Genomic DNA, 23643 nt, shown 5'->3' with positions numbered 1-23643 from the left:
AACTTAAAGCTTGCGGATAGAACTTAAAGCTTGCTTGCCGCAGCTTCCAAGTTTAATTGATACTTACATGAATTTACTCTTTTGTTCGATGCTTTTTGTTTAATAACGCACAAATTATACACAATATAGTGCGAATATACGGGTTACACACAATAATATTTTATTTTGAAGTTATATTCAATTTAAAATACAATAGATAATGTATGAATAATTAAAATATATACTATTAATGTTTCTCTTAAAAAAATTGAAAAATTCATACAATTTTGATTGTATTTTAAAAATAATAAATTATTTTGATAAAATTATTTTATTTTTCTAATTTATAATTTTTTAAATATATATGTTTTTCATTTTAAAAGTAATACTTCTCAATTTAAAATTAAATCTGAAATTTATGTATACCCGATCTAGCCCAAACTAGTACCCATACTTTAATATCCAACGTAGAAAGGTGTATATATCACTTAAACTTATTTGAAATAAGAATAAAGCCTTTTCACATAAGAAAAACTATAGCAGTATTTTTGGTATAGTTTGTAGGTGACTTTTAGAAATGTGAGTTTAATTATGTATGTAATTTATATCCCAAAAAATAAAGTATTGGTAATTCAAATATTTTAATGATTTAATATATTATTTTTTTGTCAATTTAAAATTTTTATATTTATTCATAATTTTGATGTTGATCAATAATAAAAAACAAATTTCAATCATATCATAACTTAAATTTTTTATAAGTACTCATTTATTATCTTTTTTTAATAATAATAAACTATTTTGCATAGATAATTTTGCATTTTATTTTATTTTATTTTTATTATGTTTTTGAAAATAAATGCGCGTAACGCACCAGTACCCGTGCATCGCACGGGTAAGACACCAGTACCCGTATAAACGCACGGGTAATACACCATTATCATGTAAAAGCACAGATAACCCGGTCAAAGTCTGTGTGAACGCACGGATAATTAGACCAAAATCTATATGAACCCACGACAAACACGCCTGTATCGTGTGAACGTACGGGTAACCATCCCAAAATCTGTGTGAACGCACAAATTTTTACGTGTTTTGTACAATTAAAGAAAATAAAAGTAAATATATTTAAAATAATGTATAAATCCAAATTATATGCAGAAGAAAATATTGAAACTAATTTATTATCGCTTATAATTTTAATAAACAATTTTATTTAGGCAATTTTGTCTATTTTTCACAATTGTTTTTTTCTTTCAAAGTTGTGTTTAATAGTTTTTCTTACAATAGTAGTTTTTAAAAACTTATAAAAATTTCTTGCAGTCCATTTTTTCTTTTTTTTTCAATAATCTTTTGATATTTTCTAATTTGTTTGAATTTGCATGACAAACTGGTGACGTATTTGCGGTCCACACAGGACCCGTGCACGCACGGGTAACATACCAGTACCGTGTGAAGGCACGTGTAACCATACCATAATTCCTGCGAATCTACGAGTTATTACATGTTTCGTACCAGTAAAGAAAATAAAAATCATGTATGAATCTAAACACGACAAAAATAAATTGTTTTTAAGTTATTCATGTTGCTAATATTCTTATTTTGAAATTATTTTTAATTTAAAATACAAAATTATTCAAAATAATATATGAAAAGTTGAAATATATACTATTGATGTGAAATAATTTTGGTAAAATCATTATGTTTTTACTTTAAAAATATGTTTTTCTTTTAAAAATTATAATCTATTTTGGTAAAATAATTTTTTTTCTTATTAACTTTTTTATTATATTTTGAAAATAAAAGCGTATATACCACACCAGTATCCGTAGAGATGCACGGGTATCCCGTTAATATTCAAAATATTGAATATTAACGGGAGCATGAAGTTATTGATAAATTTTGGATTTTTTCTATTGATATTCAACTAATGATAAATTTTAGATATTAATTGTTTTTGACATTTGTATTTTTTATTTAATTATATCAATGTCTTTGAACGATAATTTTTTATTTTTGCTTTTCCACTTTAAAGTATATATGTTTTTTATTTTATATTAAATACTTCTCGATTTTAAATTAAATACAAACTCTTTCTGATATAACCGATTCTTATTTTTTTAGATATTTTTTTAACCACTTAATAATTTTACTAATCTGTTATTATTATTTTTTTTTGGTAACCCTCACATTGTTATCACAAGTTATATTTATTTTAAATACTTCAATATATATATATATATATATATATATATATATATATATATATATATATATATATATATATATATATATATATATATATATATATTTACAACTCCCCCATAATATCTGGTATGCAAGTATCTTCTTTGGGACTGTGATTTCTTTTACTCGATATTTACTTTAAAAAAATATCCAGCCTAACTGTTTTTTTACTTATACTATCAATTTTTTTTGTTTTACTAATTTTTATATAATAAATATATTATAATATCAAGTGGGGAATTAAAACAAATGCGCGTCCCGTACTAGAACCCGTGCAAACGCACGGGTTAGTTACTAGTTATTTCTATGACTTTAGTTACATTAGAATTTTATAGCTCGTGTATAATTTAAATTTAAGAAAAATGTTATTTTCGCAATAAATTTTGACACTTCACGGTATTTAACTGTTCCCTAATATGGTGAATGAAATATTATAATAATATATAATTTTTGTAAAAATTATTATTTTTTATCTTAAATTAACAACAATAAAATTATGTGACTAACCAATTTTATAATTTTATTAACTCATATTTTATATTTTATTTATCAACTTTATTTTACAACTAAAAATTATAATATCTGAATATTCATTAACCAATATCATATCTTCATTAACAAACATTTTATTTTTTACTAACCAGCTTTAATTTACTAATAAATTATTTTAAATATCTGGACGTTTATTAACCAAATTCATCATTTTATTAACCAACATTTTATATTTCACTAACCAATTTTATTTTGTTTTCAAATTATTTTTAATATCTGAACGTTTATTAACGACCTTCATCAACCAACTTTTTTTCACCAATAAAAATCATTGTGCAGGGACTGTTCACGATAGCGTTCATTAAAAAAACACTGTTCACCCTATAAATTCGGTGAACTGTGCATACGGTGTCAAATTGGGGTGTAGGTGTGGTGTCAAGATAACATACCTGTAAATTTAAATATAGGAATATTAATATGAGAGAAGTTGATGAATATTAGAAATTAACTTGTCACTCCTAACTTGAATATGACACTCCTCATATTTTGATAATTCTCAAATTGTCCATGGACAAATTTGAGGTGAAAAGTGCAAACGAAATTTTCGTAAGTAAAATTTCTGGTTGTTCATTTAAAATTTTCAAAAACATACAATTCAAAAAATTTGGCAAACAATACAAGCGTTTTTAATTGAAAATTTCGAAATTTTGGTTAAAAACGCGTACATTTCAAAATTGTTGATAAAATTTTTATGAATTTTTACCAGAAATATCAATTTTTTTTTTATATTTTCTAAATTTCTGATAAAAAATCATGAAAATTATGATTTTTTTATCGGAAATTTTGAAATTTCCAGTATAGTTTTGAAATTTTCCGATAAAAACTCATACTTTTTAAAAACTAATAACTTTAGACAATGGTAAAATAGTAAAAACATACAATATGAGTGGGTTCTAGGTATAAGTGAGGGGATGACAAGTTAATTTCTCCGAGTATAGATATCAAAATGGGCTTGGTCTATCGACCACTTCATATTGGACCTGTATTTTAGAAGTTAGTGAGAACTTAGACACAAATATCTCTAGGCCAAGACGAATCGGCCGGTTTAAGGCAAACACTAGGGATAATAATAGGTAGGGTATGGGTATGATACTATAGTACCCGTCTCATACCTAAGGTTTGATGAAATCTCCGTACCTGCGTGCACACCAATGTTTGTACCTGTACCTATATCCTTTGAGTATCTAAGTATCCATACTTATGTCTGTTTACCTTCAGTTCTAATACAAAATTTCATCAATTATAGTTTATTATGTCATTTGAAGTTTTTAACAACATTTAAAAAAAATTAAGGATGGTATTATTGAGTTAAGAAATTAACAAACATTTATATTCAAATGCGTACAAGTTAAATAATGACGTATTTAATAAAATTGATAAGCATACATGTGTATATAAAAATAAAAATATATAAATATACATTGTGCAGGGTCAGGTTGATGTGCATAAGGTATATCCTTATGCACTGTGCATAAGTCTCGTACGAGTAATATTTAAATTGTTCCGAGTAAAATTTTAGTTAGAAACGAATAATAATACGATAATCCATGAATAATATATGCATTATTTGTACACATCTATTAATTAAGAGTAATTATTAATTGTGAGTAATGAGTACACTATTCTGAGTAATATTTACATCATTCTCATTCTGAGTAATATCAAATTTTAACTATTTTGAGTAATATATTTATTGTTCTGAGTAATATTTATACTATTTTGAGTAATCTGTATATTATTTTGAGTAATAAATATAATACTTTGAGTAATATAATCAATATTTGAGTATTTATGCACCGTGCATAAGGACATACCTTATGCACATCAACACATCCCCATTGTGCATGTATGGGCGCGGGGTGAGTAATAATGTATCTGTACCCACTAATTTTAGTGGGTAATTGCTCATGCCCATGCCCCGTGTCCATTTTGCAGATTTTTACCCTACTTATTATGAGTAATTTTTGCGGATTTTCACTAGGGATGAGTCCAATTTCCATCCCTAGCAAATACACCCCATTTGACGATATAATTATCTCTGCACTCAAGGGTTCTTGAAGAGGGCATGATAAAACTAACCCGAACCACATACTCTCATTCCAACAACAATTCTATTGGAACAAAATTGGTCTGTATCACATCCCTGAGGTTTTGATGATAACAAAGTATTTAAAGAACAATTGGGTATACTAAATTTTGTTCAAGTGCCCAGGACCATAAATTAAAAATTAATGGTACAAGTTAATTTCTAACACTGAAGTGGAACAGTTGAAAAGAAGCTTGGAGATATGAATATGAATGATTGAAACCTTTGCCTCAAACTCTAAAGACTCAGACTCTGAAGAGGTCAACCTTTGAAAATCCTGATTCTGAAGACTCGGACATAAAAGTTAGTCAAAGATCTAGGATCAAGAAACTCTCATATGTCATTATCATACTCAGATAGCAATTATCCATCTTTTGATTATGTGAAGATTCAAGTTCAAAGACGGTAGGGATGGAACAAACAATTCCTTTCGAAACTAAGGTTTTTCAAAAGTGTTTTTTTGTCATACATTAACCATTCACAACTATAAATCATACATTTCATGACAAAGCTTTCATAAATACTTGTATTGTTGCATTTATTCTGGATCGCTATTGCGATGAATTGCTTTTTTTGCCACACATTTTTTTGCTATTTATAGGAAAAAGAGAGGAGAAAAGGGGTTTTGAATTTGATAGAGAAAATGATGGTCGGAGTTCTAAAAAGAGGACTTTAAGGATTTTGGAAGCCATTGAAGACATTAATCTTCATTGTATTTCATGTTCTTTTCATTTAAACTCATGGTAATTATTACATGCACTATGAGTAGCTAAATTCTTTAGATTTGGTCTTTTTAGACAAACCTGCTTGTATTTATTGGATCATTTGGTTGTTTGATGTTAATTTGATTTTTTTATGTTATTGTTATTATTATTATTTAGTTGTCTTTGATTTTAATGCTTTTTTTATGTATTGACGAATGAATGAATTAATATCAGATGAGTAAAGATTATTGATCATAAGTCTACCGATCTAATCTAGGTCAATTATTCAACGTAATAATTAAACAGAAATAAGTAATTATAAGTCGTGACTTTTGAATCAACGGATGTAGAACACATAATTTAAATTTGAATTGGCTTTAGAAATTAGGGAATTATTGTATAGATTAGTGATATGTACACCAACAAATTGGATGCAGTGGCACAATTAACTACAAGTATAAGTAGGGGAATCAAAATAAGATCTAGTCTCCTTTAACTATTGAATTTTATTTCAATTATTTTCTTGTTTTATTCTCGAACGGATTCAACCTTGAAAATCCCGATTGTTATTTACTTAATTTCGCACTATCATTGTCTTGTTAAAATTTACAATCTCTATGGAGATGAATTTAATTTATTAGTTCGACGAGACTAATACACTTGTTATAATTGTCATGAGTTATTAATAGTAAATTGAATTTATTTATGGATATTACCTATGTAGTTATTATTATTATTATTATTATTATTATTATTATTATTATTATTATTATTATTATTATTATTATTATTATTATTATTATTATTATTATTATTATTATTATTATTATTATTATATCATTAAGTATTTAATCTAATCAACTTGATATTTATGTCTGATATGCAAAATCATATGGCAAAATATCCACGAGGGAGAGGAATGCCAGGGAGGAACTGATATGTGAGCTTCAGAGGGGGTTTAGATAGGGACAAAGATGTTATGACAACCAAAACATAATGTATATATGCAATAACAACAACAAAATTTTATGACGCAGATGATGATGTTGAATAAGCAATATTTGGATTTCAAAAACTTTTTTTTATAATAACATTTAATTTGAAACACAGTTTATTTTAAGAAAGATAAATAAGTATAAATTAAGCAATGAAATAATTAAATGAAAGACATAAAGAGATATAGATATAGAGATCACAATAAAGATTATTTTGATGTAGCCTAACTATATATCCTACTATATTTCCCAAAAGTTTGCTCTTAAGATTTCCACTAAAATTAAATTGAGCTTTTACATATGTTTAAACCAAAAATCTTAGACAAACAATTTGATATCTTACACATGTTTAGACCAAAAATCTTACATAAATACCTCGAGCTTTTACACAGTTTCAACCTAACCACCTTAAACAAACAACTTGAGATTTTACACATGTTTAATCCAACAACCTTACACACAAACTTCGAGATTTTATGCAGGTTCAACCAAACAACTCCACACCAAGCCTTTTATATGTTTATCTTACAACCTTCAAATCTATTATAAAAGACCACAAGAGAACTAAGCTCTTGAATAAACAACTTCAACACACTATAATCTTTTCACTCTCTCAATACTAAGGCAACCTCTAGTTAAAAAAAAAACTTATAAAAGAATGAAAATATATGAGATATGAGAGTAGTTTATTCAGAAAACTGACATTTTTAGAAGTGAAGAAAACATTATAGAGAAAAATATGGCTAAAAAAGGACACAATCCATGGGTTTTTTTTCTTCTTCATAATCAATTAGAATTATAGTCTTGATCAATTAGTTCAAGTCAGAAAAGGAAACCCTAATCTTTGACGTCACTTAATCTATTACAAGGCTTTCTAATCAGTTAGGAGACATTACTCTTGCTCTAATTAATTAGATTAAAGGCCTAATCGATTAGCTAGTGAGATTTTCTTTCCTAATTGATCATAAAAGCTTCTTAATTATTTTAGTACTTGTCCAAATTGCTTTTAAGAAGTTTTAATAAAAATGAGAAGTTTGAAATACTTTTTTTTTAAGTGTGTGCATCATCTTAGTAATTCAATATCTACTATTGTTTCATTTACATTCAATTGATAATATAAAACAAGACAAAATGCTAATCGCATGATCAAACGTGCTTTCACAACTTCAAAACTACAAATTTTTTGATTACTTGATTTTATTTGTTTGATTCTTTCAAGTGGAACTTGAATGCTTATTGACTGATGATGTTTTTTATTTATTCTTTCTTGTTTTGTAGTAATCATCAAAACCATTAGAAGATTTTTACATGCACAATACACATAACTACATTCTCTCTTTTATTGATAATGACAACAAATCTTTTAAAGAGGTGATCAACTAAAAAAATATTGATTAAAAATAGTGGAATATTGAACTCCCTTTTCATGAATTAAGAGAGTATATTCTATTCTCGTGAGAGTATACTTCTCCTCACTGTTATTATTAAAAAATTAAAGAAAAGAAGAAACATGGAAAATAGCTAGTTGAATACATATATAACATATGGGCATGTGGGATAAACACGAAAAATATCTTCATATATGGAGGAAAACATATTACAACATAAAAGTAAAAAAGGGAAGAACATATAATACAACAAACAACGAGATGTTTCCATCATTATTATCACCATAAAAACTCAGTTGAAATATGTAGTTATGTACTATGTGTCAACTAGGTGATGAATTTTAAAAATATTTCAATAATTTTTAAAATAGTAGAAATAATTTCAATAATTTTTAAAATATTAGAAATTATTTCAATATTTTTATAAATTAAAAGAATAATTTTGATATCAATAACTTAAATATTTATTATTTAAAATTTTAATATCAAGAAGATCACAACATTTTTTATTTTTATTAAAAAAGATTTAAAATAGCTTTAAATTTAATAATATTTTTATATTTTGATATCAAGTCATGACAAAATAATTAAATACTTAAAATTATATTTTATGGGAAGCTAATTAAAATTTTATTTATTTATTTTTTAAAATTTATAATAATTTTAATAAATATTTGTACCATTATAAAAATAAATAAAAACAAAATAAAACAACCACACCTATAAGAATGTTGATATAGATTTAAATTTTCTAAAAAAGTGAAATACAAAATTGAAGCTCATCACTTCAAATCAAAGCAATATAAAACAATAACTTCCTTATATAGTGCCTACAAAAACTTTCTCATATATTATAGAAAGATATTAAACTTGATTTACGCAAGTTATTAGGCGAAAGAAATTGGGAGAAACAATATAAATTCTTCTTTCAATTTATTTTTAATTAAAAGGTCTTTGAAACAATTAGAGAGAGTTGAAGTCATAGAGAGAACCGGTTATATCAGTTCATTATCAAAAAGGTTAGTAATTTTTCTGAAATTATTATTATTTGATATTAAAATTTGTTCTTTTGTGAGTTTATTTGTATTGATTCCGAGTATAAAGTTAAATGCAATCATAGCCATAGATGTTAAAGTTTTTCTTCTTTGTTCATCAATGGCTAAAAGTTCTTCTTTGTTCATACAATTGGCTATAAGTAAAAATAATTTTAAACAATCATTCATCGTACAAACCATCATCTTACTATTTAGGTTTATTTTATAACTTTTTAAAAAAAAGATACCTATCACATTAATGTAAAATCATCCATTAATGTATAATATGAAAATAAAATTTAGTTATTTTTGAAGAAGATATGAAGATTGGCTGAAGATATTTTATGAACTATATCATAAATTATTAACATATTTAAATACTAATTGAATTGGTTATTTATATGTTTAAATGAAATAAATTTTTAGGTAGGATAATAGACCAATCAAACATTTACAAATATTAGACTCATACCTAAAAATAAAAATAAACTTATGACAAATTATAGGTCCGACTTAATTTACAATAATTTAAGAGTACTTTTTCTATAATTAGATTTTATATGAACCCTAATTATTATTATATTATGATTGTGTTTATAGAAACAGAAGAAAGACCGAGTTTATGTATCGAATCAGTACAATATTTGTTGAGGTTCAACTTCACTTGTTAAGTTTTGAATCAAGCTTCTATATTTGTTGAGGTAAGATTGATCAATGTTCTTTACAATATCATCAACTTTGTTCAACAAAAAACTCTTAACTAGTCACCATTCTTCTATTGCATTTTTCTGCATTTATTTTATAACTAACTTTAAACTATGAATTTGTCAAAGGATTTGAGGAGTGAGAACTGCGAAAAATGAATAAAATGAAAAAACACATAGAAGAAATAAGAAGGAAAAAGTTCTCCATTGGTGTTCAGAAACAAAACCCTTTGACTGAGGATCTTCACCAAGCTGTCAAGAATCTATCTGCTGAACTTTATACCAGAGATATTCATTTCCTCATGGAGCTCATTCAGGTTTCTTGCTTACCAAGTCATTGTTTTTCATAGTTTAGTCTGCGAGTTGAGTCTAATAAGTAGTTCTCTCTTTCTACAGAATGCTGAAGATAACCACTATCTTGAAGGAGTGAGTCCAACATTGGAGTTTATCATAACTTCAAATGACATAACAGCTACCGGAGCACCAGCCACATTGCTTATTTTCAACAATGAAAAGGGTTTCTCTCGCGAAAATATTGAGTCTCTATGCAGTGTTGGAAGATCAACTAAAAAAGCCAATAGGAACATGGGTTACATAGGCGAAAAAGGTATGTTATTACCACATGTAAATGTCTGTTACTAAATTTTGTACTTTTGCCTTTAGAAACACTCATGTTATTATAGTTGCTTTCATTGAATCAATGTCATTGTCAACTAATTTGTTTGCATGCAGAGAATATTTCGATCAATTGGATTTCTTGTGCAAAATATATGACATAATCTTTCCTATGATTGAATTTCAGGAATTGGTTTCAAGAGTGTGTTTTTGGTTACTGCACAACCTTATGTTTTTAGCAACGGATATCAGATACGCTTCAATGAGATGCCTTGTCCACATTGCAGTCTTGGTTATATAGTTCCTGAATGGGTTAAGGAGAAGCCAACTCTTTTTGACATAAAAAAGATATATGGTAAAAATTCTCTTCCAACTACAACAATTATCTTGCCTCTGAAGCCCGACAAAGTGAATCCGGTGAAACAGCAGCTCTCAAGCATTCACCCAGAAGTTTTATTGTTCCTTTCAAAAATCAGACACCTTTCTGTTAGAAAAGATAAAGAGGACCCTGATATGACATCTGAAACTAGTGTATCTATTTCAAGCGAGGTTAACTTTGTGTCGACGAAAAACATGAATGCTGAGTCTTACACAATCCATCTATCTGCTGGGAAAAATCGCAGTGACGAGAAGGAATGCAGCTACTACATGTGGAAGCAAAAGTTTCCTATCAAGTTGGAAAATATGGTGGAAAGGAGAATGGGTGTTGAAGAGTATGTTGTGACATTGGCCTTCCCGCATCAGGAGAGGCTTCACAAGAATCAAAGTTTACCAGGGGTTTATGCGTTTCTTCCTACCGAGATGGTGACTAATTTTCCCTTCATAATTCAAGCGGATTTTGTCCTTGCCTCTTCAAGAGAGAAAATTCTCTTGGATAATAAGTGGAATCAAGGAATACTTGAATATGTTCCATCGGCATTTATAGATGCAATCAAAACACTTGTTACTGGATTAGATGAAGCTCCAGTATGTGGATTGGCTTATATATTCAAGTTCATTCCAATGGATAATCCTCCTCTTGAGAGCTTTACTAATGTGTGGGAGAAAATCAAAGAAAAACTGGCTGAAGAAAAAATTGTTCCTACTGAGACATTCTCGAACCAAAAGCACTTCTGTAAGCCTCGTGAAGTTAGCAGGCTACTACCTGAATTTTGGAATATTTTGACAAAGGCCCAGCAGGAAGGAGTGCACTTGCTTGACCTATCTTCTCATGATGGTAGGAAAATCTTGAGTTCTTCATTTGATAAAAGCGAGTATGATCAAGTACTCAACTTTTTAGGGGTGAAACAGGTGACTTTTGATTGGTATGCAAAGTGCATCCAGAGTGCTAATCTTGTGGATGGAGTATCCGAAGATCTCTATCTGGAGCTTTTACATTTTGTTGCTAAAAACTGGCAAAGTTTTAAAGGCTCCAGCATCACCCGCATTCCATTGATTAAATATGTGGATTCTAATGGGATACCATCTTTTTTCAGTATTAATGACTGCACACAGTCCTATGCCAAGCGAGTAGTATTAGTAGATTCACGTGAGACTTGTCCTTGTTCTTGGCTGATCAGTTGGAGCAGTGTATTTTCAAGTGCAACAAATGAATATTTTATGCCCGAAAATACACAACAAGCTATCCTCCAGTTTACCAATAAGCAGCAAAGTTTGCGGAATTGGTTAGCAAATAATATTTATTTTCGCACTTTGAGTTTGTACAGTTTTGCACAAGTCATCTGCAATTCTATTTATAATAACTGCAAACTTGCCATTGCATATGCTCATTTCTTATACCACTCTTTGTCCAAGGGTTATATGACAAGCCAGCAGGTTTCTAGTCTATGTAATTCGATGCCACTTGTGGACAATTATGGACAAATAAATAAAAAAAGAGGTGTGGTTCTTCTGCCTGCAAATGTGAGCAAATGGGCACATTTGATTGTTTCTAATCCATGGAGAAATGAAAATTATGTTGAGCTAGGAAAGTCGTACCTAAATACATCTTCTTATGCTGGCCATTGTACGGATTCGGAGATGTTTATTGGTTTCCTCAGAACCTATGTTAAAGCCTCCGACATACCTAATCTATCTCCTCCAAATGCTGGGTTTTCAGCTGCAGATACACCACTTACAAGCGACAATGCATTTTTGCTTTTGGATTGGATTCGGAACATAAACCATAGTGTCCTACCGGTGAGGTTCTTGGAATGCATTAAAAAAGGAAGTTGGCTTAAAGTTAGAAGTAATGGATACAAGCCTCCTTCAAAGTCATTCTTAATTGGTTCATCATTGGGAACACTTTTGCACAGTGCTTCAGCACTTGTTGACATCCACCTGATTGATGAGAGCTTCTATGGGGAAAGAATAAACGAGTACACTGACGAGTTGAAAAGAGTTGGAGTGATGTTCAGTTGTGAGGAAGCATGTAAATTCATTGGAATAGAGCTAATGTCTCGTGCTTCTTCTTTCTCTTTAAGCAAGAGTCAAGTTCTTTTGATGCTTAACTTCATCCAATATCTCCGTAAAAGTCTTCTTCCTTTGGACAAATTTGTCGATAGCATCAAAGAGGGAAGTTGGTTAAAGACATCTCGTGGTCTTAGGTCTCCTGTTGGATCTGTCTTGAATGGTTCCGAATGGCAAGTTGCGTCACAGATTAGTAATATACCTTTCATCGATCAATCTCATTTTGGTGAGGAAATATATAATTACAAAGAAGAGCTCAAGTTGCTAGGAGTGATAGTTGATGTAAGTGGAAATTACCAAGTTGTTATTGAGCATTTACAATTACCCTCAAATTTGGCTTCTTTGACAGCTGAGGCTGTTCTTTTGATAATGGAATGCATCAGACACTCGAATACTCCTACTAGTCTCTTAAATTTGCTTAAGGAAAAAAACTGCTTGAAGACAAACATGGGTTTCAAAACACCGGGTGAATGTTTCTTGTATGACCCAGTATGGGGCTGCATTTTGGAGGTATTCGATGATCTTCCTGTTATTGATCATAAATTTTATGGGGAGAAGATTTTCAGTTTCAAAGATGTATTGAAGCAAACAGGGGTGTTGGTTGATTTTATGGATGCCATCAAAAAATTTGCTAGTCTTTTTGAACGAAAGGCATCGGGAACTTCAATTAACCAGCAAAATGTTATGTCATTTCTCTCTTGTTGCAGGCTGCTGGAGGGAACTGACTATAGTTTTCCTTCTGAATTCGAAACCATCATACGTAAATCGAAGTGGTTGCATACCAGTGTTGATGGTTTTAGGTGTCCAAAACAATGCATTTTATATGGTCCGGACTGGAAATTGATATCGTCGATAACTTGTCTCCCTTTCATTGATTACAGTGACAAATGGTGTGGTTTGGGAATACATGAGTACAAGGAAGAGCTGAAGAGAATTGGCGTTGTTACTGAATTGAAAGATGGAGTGAAGTTTGTGCCCGAATGTCTGAATTTTCCTTCAGATCCCTCCACCATTAGTCCTGAAAGTGTGATTTATTTGCTAGAGTGGTTCCAACTTCTAATGCAAGATAACAAGCTTTCCATTGGCAACGATTTCAGAAAAAGATTGTCCAAAAGTTGGTTGAAGACACATGTTGGTTATAGGCCTCCAAAGAAGTGTTTGTTGTTTGATTCCAAGTGGAGTTCTTTCTTGAATCCAATTGATGGGCCTTTTATTGATGAGAATTTTTATGGACCTAATATTGCATCTTTCCAGAAAGAACTCAATGTCATAGGAGTCATCAGTGAAGTTGAGAAGGGGTGCTCCTTGCTTGCCGTTCACCTTGAGTCTCTCTCTGATCATGATTCTATTGTGAAAATATATAAATACTTATGTGAACACAACTGGAAACCCGAGGAGAATTCTGCAAGAAAGATTTGGATTCTGGAAGGAAACAAAGATGGTAAGTGGGTTGATTCTAAGGAATGTATCGTACATGACCCTGCTAAACTTTTTGGTTCAAAATTTCATGTTCTAGAAGATATCTATGATAAAAATATTCTTGTTTTTTTCAACGTATTGGAAGTTAAGAATAAGCCCTTACTAGAAGACTATGTTGACCTTTGGAATGAGTGGGGGAGTTCAGTGAAGCAACTATCACATGATGAGTGCTGCAATTTCTGGACGTCTATCTCAAAACTTTTGAACCCAATAGAGGAGAAAAAACTCGCTGTCAGTTTGAAGAAACTACCTACGACATCAGGAAATAATGATATACTTCTGGCCGATAAGGAAGATGTTTTTATTCCTGATAACCTTCATATGAAGAAGCTTTTTGAGAGCGAGAAAGTTTTTGTATGGTATCCTAAGCATAACATGACACCATTGTTCAAGAGTAAACTATCTGATATTTACAGAAAAGTTGGTGCTAGAAATATCTCTGAGTCACTATCCAAAGAAGAATCATCCGTTGTGAATGATGATGTTGAACTCGAGCATGTTGATCCAAATAATATTTTCAACTTAAGGGGGTTGGTTAAGCTTATTCTTGGTTTTCTTGCCTGTTGTAGCCTGAAAATGGAACAAAGTATGAGACATGAAGCTGTTCAAAGTCTTGTCAACTTGAGTTTCCGCGAGACAAAGGAGCCAATCAATGTAAGCTATAGTTTATCATTATCATCAGGGGACCTCATTACAAAAAAATCAAACAAAAGGGTGCGTTGGGAAAGTCAAAGTTCTATGTTTATAATCCAGAAGATGGATAGTGTTCGTGGCGATGAAATGAAACATGCTTCAAATTTCTCTGAAGCTATATCTGAAGGCGTTTTACGCGAGAATCATGATCATGTTCCTGCACTCGCTGAACTAATCACACTTGGTTTCTTTCTGAAATTTAAAAGCGAAGAAATTGATTTTCTAATGGAATCCAAGAATCTACATATTGAGCATGAAGATGAGATGTTCCTCAATTCTGCCTTCCCTTCTGGCTAACTCTATTCCCGCTGCTTACTGGTTTTTCTGTTTGAATATGCTTTTGTTTTCCTGTGAATTGATGTTAACAGTTTTAGACTGGTTTATCTAATCATGTGTTAAAATAATTTGCTGGTTTTACATTTATGTGCTTACACTTAATTATGGTTGTAGAATTGAAGTTTTAAAGTTAATTTCCATTATTCGGTATTACAATTATTGTTTCATAGTTTTTAAAATGCTTTCTAGGAAAACTTTTTATAGAAAATGTTTATAGTATAGAAACAAAATTTTGGATAAAAACCAACTATATGTTTTCCTGAAACAGTGCTAAAATCTTGAGCACGCGATAACAAACTGCGCCATTCTAATTTTAACATGTCATATGTGTTTTACATTATAACTAGTGTGATTGTCGAACACATGATTTTAAATAACGATTGCGGTCGTTGCGGTTTCTACAACACACATTACATCTTAAGTAATTTTGACTTTCCACAAATTATATAAGTGACACTAATGTGACAAACTGACAATACACTAGGAGATTAACGGTAACACCGCAATTGTGGTGCAATGATGTTGCATAAATTATTGCGTCCTTAATTGTGAATGCGGTTTATATTTAAAAGATTTTTTTAAAAAAAGTTCCTAGACGTAAACACTGTATCAAATAATGACAGCTAGTTTTGTGAACTCATCCTCTTAAGAGTTTAGGTGCTCATTTTGGGATCGTGAAGCTCATTTTGGTACCCAACCTAATCACCTTTTCATCATATTTCTCTTACCTTTTTCTTTTTAAAGATAAGTAGAGAAATTGGAATGGTAATTTTTGATATTTTAAATTAAGTAGGAGTGTTAGTTTATAATTTAAATATGTCAAGTAGTTTGTAGTTATAGTTGTTACAAGTTAATTAGTTGTTAGAGGTTAACTTTGGCTACTTGCATTACAAGTAAACCATTTAAAAGATGATTAAACCTATATGAATCCATAGTATATGCTTGTAATCAACAGTCATTATTCTAAAAGTTAATTTGTATCACTTAGTGGTGACGTGACAATTGAAGAAACACAAGAATTTAGTGAAGTCAGGATTGAAGATATGCAGAGCATTCTTGAAGCCTATGAAATGAAGATCGTTGAAAAGTAATGGTAAAAAATAAAAATAACTTATTATTTCTCGATTCAAGAAGAAGAAGAACTAGAAAGGGAAGGCCAAACATGACGAGAAACCTGAATCGTCTCATAGAAAAGGAGGGGATGAGAAGAATCAACTAAAGAAGAATTCATTTGACAAGAAGAATGTGGAGTGCTATAATTGTGAAAATTTTGGATATTGTGATGATGAGTGTTGGTCAGAAAAGGGAAAGAAGACTCAAAATATTGAAGAAGAAGCAAATGTGGCACAAGAAAGCTCTAGTTCTAACTCTAAACTATTGATGTTGATGTTGAAAACAATTGAAGATGGAGTGGATTCGATTACTTAGTACCTTGACATAAGGTGCTCAAATCATATGAAAAGAAACAAGAAACTATGTACTTAATTTGATCATATAAAAAAAACCAAGGTGAAGCTGGTTAACAACAACTTAACGGAAGCAGAAGGCATGGAGAATGTACTTGTGGATTTGCAAGATGGAAAGAAGGCATTGATAAAGAAGGAGTCTTGCATTCGCAAGAAGGCATTGATAAAGAAGGTGTTATGTATTCGCAAGAAGGCAACAAAGAATATTATTACATACATTATGAAATACAATTCATTAACCTAGCTTACAACATATACCATTCCATTATAATAATCCATCAAATTAATCGATTACTAAGTTAAAAAAAAAGATAAGGAGAGATATATAATCGTTAATTATCATTAAGATGTTGTCTTAATCATTTATGTAATATGATATCTATAAAGTAATGTAAAAGAAGTGGGAAATATCATTGCAACCGAATTCATCAAAGCGCTATGGCGGTCGATAACATGACTTTTGACATATCTTTTTGGTCCTTCAACATTGACCGACAAATCTTCAAAGCCCATGGAAAATTTTCCTCTTTTTCGCACTCTATAAATGCAAAACCAACAGAATATGTCTTCTCGGTCGACGTAACACCAATAATTTTCAACAATAATAACCTGTATTTGTTGGTCTTATACATTAAATCAATTATAAGCATAGTGGGAAATGTATTGAACAATTTAATGGAATCATGATGATTCCAATATATATTTCTTACCGTTACTCCGTCCTCACACCTTCGGTGCCTAGATGTAATTGTTACTCTCTCCATTCCTATTTATAAGCAAATTTTAACTTTTTACACTCATTGAATAAATGATGTATCTAGTCTTTATATCATCCAAATACAACATTTATTGAATGAATCTAAAAAGTCAAAGTTTGCTTATAAATAGAAACGGAGGGAGTATCATCTAGAAGTTTCAAGAGGTGTTGCATTTCGGCATTTCGGTTTGGTCCCCCCTAAGCACTAATTTGGATTGGTAGAGGCTATTGTACACCTGCTTAATATTTGAGATATTTTCAGGTCTTTTGCGTTTCAACATTGCAAGTATGTTTTTGGGAGGTACCAAATTCAATGTCATGTCGGACACGCACTATTTCTCTTCCGGCAAGAGCCGACATGCAATTGCATGACCGACTAACTTTTTACATAAATCGTGATTGTGTAAACCACATAGCACACTAAACTTCCATTTATTATTTTCTAACCGATAACCACACAATTTAAATGGACATTCACATTTTCTTGAACCGGTGTCATCTCGTATAAAATTACGGAAACGAGGTATATATTTTCCACCTGTTTCGCATGTCAAAGTCACAAATATCCCTCTTCTATTTGAATCATTATCGGACCTTTCAATCACAACACAAAACCTAGTCTGTTGGCCTCAGTGCGAATTCACTGTAGCATGTCATCACGAAATTCATACTCTTCTTTATTTTGAAAATTGACCCGAATATTTACCACCTTAGTTACGAGAGGTGAAACAACTTGAGATACATTAGCCTTGAGAATGGCGTCGGGATGCACCATACCTAATGTGAAAAATAAACATTATATTAACTAGTATACACAACAATAAATAAGTTCTGGAAAACAACACAGACAAAATTGGAAATACATTTCCAGTAACATTCAACAAACAACCGAAAATACATTTCCGGTATTTACACAAAAAAAATTCAGCTGAAAAACCAGATTAATGTGAACAATGTGGATTAAAATGAATAAAGTTTATCTTAAATTCCACTTCATTGAGCTCCTTTTTATATGATGAACCACAAGAATAAAGCTTTGATGTGAAAAACTTGATTGAGAATGAAAGGGTTTTTGTAGAGGTTTATGGAAAGTTGATGAAATGAGATGATCATGTAGGTTACTGTTTTAAGCATTGTGACTTTTGAATTTATCAGATATACACTTCTGGTTTATAGGTAAATAGTGGGGTGACAGAAATTTCAATATTTCCGCAGTAATTTACCGGAGATGCATTTCCGTGAACAACCGAAGATATATCTCCAATTTTATTTTCTCTTTAAAATATGGTGGATAGACTTTTGAACTTATTTTATTATGTTGTGAGGGATATACCGAAAATGTATTTTTGATTTTCGTAGAAATATTTTTGAAATTTTATATAACACCCTATAGAGTGGAATAAAATTTTTTTTTTAAAAAAATAAGATTGAAATCCTAAATTTTTTATTTCTGACTCCGTGGATCGGACCACGTGCTTCATTTTGACGGCTCTAAATTTTTGTTTACACCAATTTTTTTTTTTTTTCTTTTTAAGGGCAATACGGATTAAATAATATATTAATTTGATTTAGTTTAAACTTGCCTGGCCGTAAAGCTATATATATAAGCACATTAGGATAAGAAACTCTAAACACACTCATTACTCTTTCGTTATGCATATTCATCAGCTTCAAAACGTCACAGTTTCCAATTCCGTCAATCACCGAATTCCACCGCCATTCTTACCGGAAGAACTCATCAGAGAGATCCTCTCGCGGCTTTCAGTGAAGTCGCTTCTTCAATTTAAACGCGTTTGCAAATTATGGAAAACCCTAATCTCCGATTCCCAATTCGCAAAGAGCCATCTTCAAATCTCACGCATCACCACCCAACAATTGGTCTTTTCCGTTATAGAAGAACCGTACAAAATCGCATCTTACTTTTTGGAGCCATTATTTGAAAACTCATCAACCTCTGTTGAACCTGTTACCCTCCGCTCCATGAAGAATAACAAGAGATGTATTATAGGTTCATGCAATGGTCTTCTATGTGTTTTTAACAGCTCTCAAAATACTGTCAAACTGTGGAACCCTTCTATCAGATTCAAATCCAACAAATCTCCACAAGCTGTTTCGCCTGATTGGCATATCATGCATTATGGTTTTGGATATGATCAAGTTAATGAAAAGTACAAGGTGTTATTAGTTGCGCGAAATAAGTATAATTTTACTCAATCTTTGACCAAAATTTATACCTTTGGTGAAAATATTTGGAAAACTATTCCGAATTTTTCTTTTAGGCCCACTAAGAGGATAGGAAAATTTGTGAATGGCACACTTAGTTGGATGGTATATAAAGGTGGCCCTAATATTTTTGATCAATTCATGAATATTTTTTCTTTTGATCTAGAGAAGGAGACTTACAGAGAAATGTTACTACCTCAAATTGACGGTGATAATGTGCACATTCATCGTACACTATATGTTTTGAGTGACTGTCTTTGTGTGTGGGATGTTAACGGTGTTGTGTGGTCAATGAAAGAGTATGGTGTTGTTGAGTCATGGACTAAATTATTGATTATTCCTTACGAGAAAATCATCCTCCAGAATCAACTTTATTATGTTGAACCCTTGTTCATTTCAGATAATAGTGTTCTTCTCATGAGAAAAAAGTTTTCTCAGTTTCACCTACTTAACCTGTTTCGTAATAATGCAAATCGAACTTCTTTTGTTGAACCCTTGGTCATTTCAGAAAATGGTGGTGTTACGCTAATACCAGAATCGTCTTCCGAACTTGTGTTATATAATTCAAATAGTGGCTGCTTGGATCCTTTGATAACTATAACTAGCACACTTGGGCTCGATCTACATATTCATTGTGAGAGTTTGGTATCACTGCAATGGTAAATTACATTTTTCATCTTTTGTTCTTATCTTTTTTTTTTGTGGCAATTATGGTGCAACAGAAAAATATGTTTGAATCATGTCATCTCTTGTTATTTATCAGAGATGTCAATGGTTGGATGAATGATCACTGCCTTGTGGGAATTCAGTTAATGTTTGCAGGAATCTTCTTTTTGTTCTATTTCATTTAGAAACTATATGTTTGTTATGCTGTTACAATTATCTCTCACTTGCAAGTCCATCTTATTATATTTCTTCTAGTTTCTATAGCTAAAATCATTAAACAATGTTGTATTGTATACTTCGTGGTTCCAAACATCATGAGTTGAGAAGGAGAGTGGATAATAGTACCCGGTTTTAAATAGCGGTCGCCTAAAGGCTTTCACGATTTCGGTCAGTATAGGTGTTGCGACGCTAATTGCGGTTGTCGTAGTTTGAACTAAAATAATGTAACTAACACATAACTAATGAAGTGAAAAAAAAATGAATACAAATACAAACAGCTGATTATCTTGTGCATAAAAAACACACGTGAAGATTAAAATGATCCTGATACTCCCTCTAGTTTTAAAACATGCAACGACTTTCTTTAAGGTCTATTAAAATGACACTAACACCTCTCTCTAATTGTGTCATGGAATATATTATTGAAGAATAAAGTTGCAGTGAAGCATCGAATAAATTGAAGAATAAAAGAAATTACCTATAATGCTCCTGCGAATTCTACACATCCATTACACCTTGTCCACATTACTTTCTGAGTATAACACAATTTCATTTATGTACATTTCATATAATATATATTTTCCAAGTCTTTCTATTGTTAACAATAATACATGAATGAAAAAATATGGCTTTACAAATCTTTGCAATGTATATTTTATTTAAAGTACAATAGGTACATAGCAAAGATTCTGGGGCTATCATGTCATACATACAAGTATATTATGTACTGAATTTATTACTTTTAAATAAATTTGACATGAAAGATCTTTCTACAAGTAACTAGTAGCAAACCCGTGCATACGCACGGGTTCTGGTCGGACACACGCATTGTTTTCACAAATAATAATTGTTATTTATAAAAAATACATTAATGAAAACAAAATAAATATTTGAAGTACAAATATATTTTTATTCAAAGTAAATTATAAGCGGTTTTTGAAAATAAAATTACATGGTATTTAGTAATTGTTTAACAACTTAAAAAGAGAAACTAAAAGAGAGTCAAAGCATATGAAAAGTAGCCGTGAGGATGCACGAGTACTGATTTGTTACGCGCATTTGTACACATTAATAAATTAATAAAACAAAAATATTTTGTTTTGACATCATTTATAAAAATATTTGAATAGTTAGTACATTTTTTCTTGTATATAAAAATAATATTATTTATAAAATATTTCGATTAACCATAGATTATTTTCTCGTATTTTAATATAATTTATAAAAATAGAATCAGTAATACATTTTCCCGTAAATAAAAATAATACCGTTAAATTGTTTTTTCGAAATTGTAGCATCATTTACAAAAGTATGACAAAATAAATAAATAAAATTAAAATATCAGTTTATTCATACAGACGAGCTGGTATGAATATTCAGTTTTTCCTCAACAAACAATGTCTACTATTCTCATTAGTATATCATAGGAACATCAAGTTGTGAACATTAATTAGACAGTGTAACATCATCAACTATAAACTATTTATATTTTTACATGACAATCCTTTGAGCAGCTTCAATTTTTATTAGTAGTAATACATTGGAAGTTGTTTTGTGTTCTGACTTCTTAGTATTTTAATGCAAGTCTTTTTCTTTGAACGTTGTTTTTGTCATGGATTCATAAATAAAGCGTATAATAGTGTAATAGTATAAAGCAACATTCCATCTCTTTGAATTGAAAAGTATATTACAAATATATGAAAAAATGCCAGCAACAATACAAGAATTTTCTACACGACTTCCTGCTCTTACACATTGACACACCAATGCATGGACCATTAGATTTGGATCTACACTAATGCGGGAACCGTTCGGGTATTTTCGATCCCTCGGAGAGAAAAAGTACCATTCTTTCTCACTGTGATAACCCATTTCTGCATACATCAGCAAAAACAAATTATTCATATGCAATTAGAAAGAAAAGTAACAAAAGAAATGATTCATAAGTGAAAAAATGAAGTACCAGGAAGCTGCCATGGATCAAACTTATACAAATCAACTTCTTTAACAACAGGAATAGAAATTGATTGGCCAGCACATTTTCTACACAAGTAATGATTCACCAATTCTTCATCGGTTGGATGAAATCTGAAACCAGGTGGCAACTCTAATTCACCTTGCATTTGTGTTTCTGAAGGCTTCTTCAAACGTTGACTCTGTTGTTGATGATTGTTCTTGATTATGATTCTCGTTGTTGTTGACGATGATCTTGTTCTTATTGATGATTGTTGTTGTTATGGTGTTTTGGGAAATGAAAGTTGCGATGAGACAGAGTCAATGGTTGAGTTTTATTCACCCTAAAATTCAATTGAAAACATATAAACCATTTAAGTACACCAACACAAAGATTTTGTTAGAACAACACATAAAAGAAGTCTTGCTAAGATTAAAGCAGTAGGTGATTCATGTTGAACCAAACATCAACCTAAGAAATTATGAAGTAAGCTACGCTTAGCTTCGCGCACTTGACAATAAACTACGGACTTGGGAATGGTATGCCTGAGATTACTACATACCATGTACGCATAGGACAAGACTGTGGTAACTGTTACATACAAAAGAGTATCAGCAAGAAAAATAGGGGAAACAAAGCAAATCATCGACTTAGTTCTCGAATTCCTGTTTCTTACCAATTCAACGAAGAAAAGCATTGTTATATCTGTCGAAAAGTGAGTGAGTTGGATTTCCACCTTTCTCCACGTCTTGGGGAAGCTTGCGGAAAAAATCAATTGTCAAACAACCCAAGAGTAAAGTTTGCTCTGTTCTGATAAACAAAACATATATCTCACAACAATTTTTTTCCTAAGGGAAACACTGAAAACAAAAAGGAGTGTAGTAGACAGGAAAGAAAGATCAAACCTTCTCGTGTAATTTCCTATTCAAAGTCTGTAGCTTGACAAAAGCTTCTTGACGAATGTCATCAGCAGTCTTAAATCGAGCCAGAACCTCACTCACTTGATTACTTTCTTCATCATATTTCTTCTTTGCTGCTTTAATTACAGCTTCTGCCTTCAGAACATTATTTCTAAACACATCCAAATCCTTCATTCAG

The 23643-nt window shown here is 30.7% G+C and overlaps 3 protein-coding genes across 4 annotated transcripts; 2 read left to right on the top strand and 1 right to left on the bottom strand.

Annotated features, from left to right (window-relative positions):
* The first annotated feature begins 9831 nt into the window (after positions 1 to 9831).
* LOC131618061 (uncharacterized) lies at positions 9832 to 15326 on the top strand. The gene is made up of 3 exons (XM_058889329.1): positions 9832 to 10006; positions 10086 to 10296; positions 10492 to 15326. Exons 1-3 carry the CDS (start codon positions 9845 to 9847, stop codon positions 15219 to 15221), a joined length of 5103 nt encoding a protein of 1700 aa, XP_058745312.1. The 5' UTR covers positions 9832 to 9844; the 3' UTR covers positions 15222 to 15326.
* Positions 15327 to 19136: 3810 nt separating this feature from the next.
* Positions 19137 to 20369, top strand: LOC131619850 (F-box/kelch-repeat protein At3g23880-like). Its single transcript, XM_058890898.1, has one exon. It carries the CDS (start codon positions 19137 to 19139, stop codon positions 20367 to 20369), a length of 1233 nt encoding a protein of 410 aa, XP_058746881.1.
* Positions 20370 to 22051: 1682 nt separating this feature from the next.
* Positions 22052 to 23141, bottom strand: LOC131618059 (protein ATAF2-like). 2 transcript variants are annotated; one of them, XM_058889328.1, is made up of 3 exons: positions 23017 to 23141; positions 22555 to 22888; positions 22052 to 22465 (listed from the first exon to the last, which is right to left on the bottom strand). In XM_058889328.1, exons 2-3 carry the CDS (start codon positions 22712 to 22714, stop codon positions 22167 to 22169), a joined length of 459 nt encoding a protein of 152 aa, XP_058745311.1. In that variant the 5' UTR covers positions 22715 to 22888; positions 23017 to 23141; the 3' UTR covers positions 22052 to 22166. The 2 variants fall into 2 exon arrangements, with proteins under 2 accessions (XP_058745311.1, XP_058745310.1); XM_058889327.1 differs by lacking the exon at positions 23017 to 23141 and having other exon boundaries at positions 22555 to 23010.
* Positions 23142 to 23643: the final 502 nt, after the last annotated feature.

Source organism: Vicia villosa, linkage group LG7 (genome assembly GCF_029867415.1).
Source record: "Vicia villosa cultivar HV-30 ecotype Madison, WI linkage group LG7, Vvil1.0, whole genome shotgun sequence".
Taxonomy (NCBI): Eukaryota; Viridiplantae; Streptophyta; class Magnoliopsida; order Fabales; family Fabaceae; genus Vicia; species Vicia villosa.
Note: the sequence above shows the minus strand (reverse complement) of the source record. Positions and strands in the feature narration are given on the sequence as shown.